This window comes from Barbatula barbatula, assembly GCF_947034865.1.
Source record: "Barbatula barbatula genome assembly, chromosome: 4".
In the NCBI taxonomy this organism is placed as follows: domain Eukaryota; kingdom Metazoa; phylum Chordata; class Actinopteri; order Cypriniformes; family Nemacheilidae; genus Barbatula; species Barbatula barbatula.
The window spans coordinates 860,577-866,522 of NC_136768.1; the positions used below are offsets into that span (position 1 = coordinate 860,577).

At 38.6% G+C, this 5,946-nt stretch overlaps 1 protein-coding gene across 1 annotated transcript; it reads right to left on the minus strand.

Annotated features, from left to right (window-relative positions):
* Positions 1-1,664: 1,664 nt before the first annotated feature.
* Positions 1,665-5,698, minus strand: LOC306893161 (uncharacterized protein). The gene is made up of 6 exons (XM_079454810.1): positions 5,208-5,698; positions 4,800-5,026; positions 4,542-4,614; positions 4,345-4,435; positions 4,115-4,224; positions 1,665-3,767 (listed from the first exon to the last, which is right to left on the minus strand). Exons 1-6 carry the CDS (start codon positions 5,344-5,346, stop codon positions 3,448-3,450), a joined length of 960 nt encoding a protein of 319 aa, XP_079310936.1. The 5' UTR covers positions 5,347-5,698; the 3' UTR covers positions 1,665-3,447.
* Between the last annotated feature and the right edge of the window lie 248 nt (positions 5,699-5,946).

Sequence of the window (5,946 nt, forward strand, 5' to 3'; positions counted from 1 at the left end):
ACGCGCTCGCGCTGGGACACGCCCCTAAATATATAAATGATTATGACGCCCTATCAAACTAGTAAAGTTAGACTAGTAAAATCTGGACCCACAGAAACAGGTTATAGACATTATTCAACAATTATTTTACTGACAGATTGTTCATTTTAATGAATAAAACAAATTATAAATTTTATACAGTATTATTGATGAGGTATCATTTAAATGTTACTTCTATTAAATTAATACAATTCACTCTCCATTCTAACGGAATTTGTCAGAGAAAAAAGGAGACCACTTTTTCATTGATTGTTCGATATGTAATGGAACAATGTACCTGTAAATGTTCATGGAAAAAATGCTATTTCCACGTCCCATAAAGTATGTTTTCCAAGAAGATTAAGGTATCAAAAAATAATGTCTTTAAAGAATAATGAGAGTTTGCCACGGTTACATTCTTTAAATGCATGTTAAATGCCAGTCTCCTCTACTTTGGGTATTTTGGGCATAAATGTTACATGTAAAGTAATCCCAATCTGTTGTCAAAAAGATCTGCACAATTAAAACAGCTATACAACTGTATTCAAGAAAAATAATGAGCATTTCTCGATAAAAGTTATCTCCTAAATTTTCCAAAACAGAGATTCTGTTATATAGGGCAGAAATCCCACCTGCCAGTCTAAAGTTAATGGAGTGATTCATCACGGCTGACTCACGTGCACTTATTACAGTTTCTGGAGGTCTTCCCCATCAAAACACACCCCGAATGGGTGGTGCAGTGGTTACAGAAATGAGCTGTAACTTAAGGGACAGTCAATGTCAATTTAGCCTATGCCACGCTGTTCAGTCCATGCAGAAAACATATTATTTATAATATATATTCTGTTTAACTTTATTGTAGGGACGCCTTAACGATTTGGTACTGGGTTGGGTCACCACTTCATGTCTAACACGTTCAACACATTCAAGTCCTGAAGCAAGACCATACTCTGAAATAGTTTAATTCTGTCTCATTACATCCCCATGCACTCATAATAATTAAAAGACTATTCCCAGAAACAGACAAGCCAAGGTAAAAGGGCAAATTTGGTTAGCCCCTCACATTAGTTGTTTAAATGCACTTGATTAAGGAAGATGAGATGAACGCAACTTTAATAGATGGAGAGGTATTATTCTGGTACATTCAGCCCCACTGGACGATGACTTTAAACTTTAAATAAAAGCTTCATTATAGCTTAAGCCGTCAGCAAGACTAATTAAAACATAGCACGCGACATGTATTATGCATTGCAATGAGATTCGCTGGCGGTTTAAACGATGACGCCCCCTGTTGTTCATATAGGTAAGTACATACATACGAAACACTGTTAATATCCACATTTCAACTTATTCTGTCCAAGCACAACTATGTTAAATGAATTAATTTGTGGTGTTTTAAAACCAATATCCTCATGTATCAGCTGAAATTACGTCTAGACAACATTATCAGGTTTTGGTCCGTATCTGTTCTTACCAGTGACAGGTGTTTGCCACAGTCTTCTGTTGCTTTCACCTCAAGGTTCAAGTAATTCCTCAACGAAAGAACATTAAGAAAATCATTCACATTTCACAGACGTCTAAGCTTATCCAATGCATTTCAAGAAAGGTGTATTTCCCAACACAAGTTGTGCGATGATAGAGATTTATCAAATGAAATCACTTTTATTGTCACATCACCAACAGCACGTGTGGCGAGGTGAGTGAAAAGCTCGGGACGTTTAACAAATAACATTTAGACATTTTACAAATAACAGTTTACTTTCATATGCAGTATATACACTACTATACACAATAATATACAGAGAAATATACAAAATAATGCACATAATCAACAAGGCACAGAGCGCTTGTAGATGATTGGTAACTAGATGTTGTGAGAGTATTACATAAACAAAGTATTTCATTATAAAAGACGTTCTGCTACCCTATGCAAAACTCGATATGTACACTTATGAATATTCATGATTTTATTTGTATCATGAGTTCTTTGAATTGATACATTGGACTTCCCTTCATGGCACATATGACGCGCAATGTTACACTTCTTTAGACAACTCTTTAAGCAAACCGTGTTCTGATTGGCTGGACCGAAAACTCACTCCTGATTGGTTAAAAAGAAAACAATTGACTTGCACACTATCAATTTACAAACGTTCAAAATAAGAATATTATGAGTGTGTTTGATTTTGCTCATTTATTAAGAACTAAAGGCGAGAGATTCGGGAGAGCAATTAGTCCCAAACCTTTTTATAATATGATTAAACTATAGGCTACAGTATATTACCTATAAGAGCCCAATAAATATAAACACTGGCAACTCTGAGTTTATAATATTTAGCATTTATTTAAGGCTTGAAATAATTCATTCTTATCTTTAGGCTATGTAGCACATCACACACTCATAAGTACAAGAAAAAGTCAAATCACATGCCAGTCATATTCAATCTCCAAATTAAAGTTAAAATCATAACATGATGCTAAAGACATGCCACAAAACAAGTAAATTGTGTTCAAATGAGAATCATAAGAGTCGCACAATAATTGTTCAGTGAAATTATGAAAAGGACATTTACACAAGTTCAAGCCATTTTGGAAGAACTCTATTTTTATGAACAAAGGAGGCTTCTGTAGCTCAATTGTTGCTTTGGATTAAAGAATCTGCCATTTATATTTATTAAATATAATCATTCAATTCTAAAAAATTCCAGAAATAAAACTGAAACCCCACAGTCATCGGTCACTAAAACGCCTATACAATCAATCAAGACTTTAACAGGAAAAACGTGCACATACATTTTTCTTATATTTGATCACATTTCATATGCATCCGGTATACGACATTTAAATAAAGGCAATAACAAACACTAATCTAGTCACGCATAAGTATTCATCACACAATCTGGAAAAATGTTGCATATGATCAAACAGCAGAAACATGCAGATGTTTCAAACACTGGGTGGAGAACCACATGCAAATAAACAAAAAAAAAAAACCTCCACGTCTACTCCTAGACACATATGTTCGCAAGCTTGGCCGGCTCCACCAAACCTCCCAGAATGACCACAGTTTACGCGGACATTTACATAGAACCAGATGGAACACATTCAGTCAATTGTTAACATTTGATAACTTCTAACTTAACTAAAACAAGAAACGATGTAGGGTGTGATTTCATCGTTAGCAACGGATTGGATTGTCATCGGTGGGTGTTTCAAGTTTAAAAAATGTGCTTGTTTTCTTTGGAAAAACTGTGCACTACAAAGTGCACATTAAAGTATTAAAGGGTCCAATTCTTAATTTTATGCAGACTTTCATAAATACAAACATGGCTGCAAAATATGTAGATGGAAAACCTTTAAACCCTCTTCTTCATACAAGTAAATAAATAAATAAAATACATAAATAGATTGATATCCGATTCTGGTCAGTTACTCCGGCCTATTGCGTCTTCGTAATCCGCCCGTCAGATCGTCTGGGACTTTCTGAATAATGGTGACATCATCTACAGTGATGTCGCCCGAGTCCTCGAGGGAGGGCATACTGGAGTCACTCTCATGGCCTGCATCTCCCACCTCCTCCTCCATTTCATGTTCACTTTCCTCTTCTTCTTCTTCAATGCTCTTCTGCACCTCTGGGTCAGGTGGGAGTGATCTCTGATAACGTGACTCTGTTTCAGCGAGCGTTTCTGATTCTTCTGCATCAGCCAGAGTGTCTATGAGATCATCCAGATTACGTTGACACGTCGGTTCTGAAAAACATAACCATAAAATCCAACACACATATGCATCCAGATCACAAACCTGTAACCTGCAGACCTACTCACACCAGAGGCAAACATTATGTGAACACACTTGTATGCTAAATTTGTGTGAAATAAGCATTGTGTGCTCTTCGTGACGTTGGGTGATTCACTGCTACTTTGTTTATCCTCCTCATTTGCTTACGGCACTTTCTTTTGAAGAATCTAGAACCTGAATTACAGATCATAATCTCTGCATATAAATCACGGCATTTGATTACTCTCAACACTGTTGTGTCTAAATTGTCTTTCTAATTGCGTTGACGATGTGAGGGTGTACTGTAACATGTGTTTACCTTCTATTCTGATGTTTGGAAACTCCATTCCTCTCTTCTTCATTAGCTGCCGAATGCACTGCAGCTGCGACATGATCTCGCTTTTCTGCTCCATGGCAACAGACTTCACACTGCAGAAAAACAAGAACCAAAGCACAGCAAGGTGGAAAACAAACCTGCGAGGCTGAATCTCTGTAGAAGTGGAAATTCACCTAGTGAATCATTCTGTTTGTGTATATGTTTAAACTCACCAATTTGTAAGCGGGTCCAGCTGGGTCAATATGGAGTTCATCATCTTCTCCGTTTGAGTCAACCTCTGCTCTAGTTCATTCAGTTGATTCTCTATGGAGAAACAATGACAACAATGTTAGTAAATAGGGCAAATTTATCGAGTAGTGATTTAACACTGTGACTCCAAAAAAAGATTCTGGTATACACACGCGCACACCTGTCTCCTCAGATTTCTTCACACCTTTAGCTGTTTTAGCCTTTTGAGCTTCAGTCTCGTTTGCAGACTTGATCTGTAATCACAAAAACACACACAGACATGTCCACAAGTGCATTAAAACATAGAAAAGGACGTATGAAGGACAAAGTGCATTACGTTCAGACAGATTATATTCAGAACAAGACATATTATCAAAGCTGTCAAATTATTTATTTAAATGAATGAAAGGTCGCCACAATGCAATGGTAAAACAAGTACTTTTAGAAATTTGTAAGCTGCAAAGAGTCCGACACTGATTGCGTAGATGGGCATGAGGGTAAAGACGTAACCCTTGTTGCTGTTAGATTTGTCACTCTTCATCTCCTGCTCCATCAGCTTCTTCATCTGATGAACGTTCTCCACACTCTGGGATTTCGCCGACGGCCCGTTCGCGTGGAACGGCGGCGGGTTCTTCGCGGCACCAGGACCGAGACCCGGACCGGGCCCTGTAGAGCAGAAATCAAATATACTCTTTATTCACGCTGCAAATACACAAGACGCAACGTTAAGAAGCCTAGTCAACACAACACACAACTGTAAGCTAGTAAACAGAAGTGGACACTTCAAAGTAGCAAAGAAACCTGGTAAACAAACTTTGAAGCGCTAGAATCAAATTAGGGTCCGCACCTCTCCGGCTCATCCGCGGGTCGAATGACGGACTCTCTCTCCCACCGCCGCCGGTGAACATGCGCGGAAACAGCACGAACACCAGCAGCACGGCGGTAAAGGCCATGACGACCTGCTGTGAGGATGATATCGGTACCATTACGTCTTCATTACAAACAGCACCTGAGCTCTGAAGCGCTGCTGATATGCGTCTTCTTCTGTTAACATCGAGAGGAAGACATCGCCACGTGCTACCATCTACAGGACGGGAGCGCGATGACGCTCTGCACAGGTTAGGCTCGCAAAGTTGCCATTATTTCGAGGTTTTAGTATGTTGCTCAGATATTGGACAACATAAGTATAACGCGAACACGTGGACGCCTCTCGCAAGGTACAAACGAGGTGACGGAGGCTAAGCGTATGCGACAGTTTATGTATGTCACATATGACAATTTGGAGAGTTTACTAAAACATATGATAAGAAAGATTATTTAAACGTTCTTATTGGCTGCACTTTGGTGTTTCACAGCGTGCGAAAACTGGAATGCCTGAGGATTCCACATTCGACCACTGCAGATACGCCGACGCGTCCGCCATCTTGCTACGGTCCAAGTATAGTTGCTGTCGAAATCCACAGTAAAAATCAGCGAGTTTTCCAAAATGCCACAACATTGCACAGCCTGTGGTAAAAATAAAAGTTTTCACAGGTGATACTGTGTTGTATTACAGGTTTTTAAGATATGGATTTTGTTTTGCATAA

Bases quoted from the DNA above. Each gene is read 5' to 3' on its own strand.
- LOC306893161 (XM_079454810.1), bottom strand. From the start codon at position 5,346: ATGGTACCGATATCATCCTCACAGCAGGTCGTCATGGCCTTTACCGCC. The intron at 4,225-4,344 runs GTGAGTTTAAAC...GTTTTTCTGCAG, and splicing joins CTGGACCCGCTTACAAATTG to TGTGAAGTCTGTTGCCATGG. The intron at 3,768-4,114 runs GTAAACACATGT...TATGTTTTTCAG, and splicing joins TCCAAACATCAGAATAGAAG to AACCGACGTGTCAACGTAAT.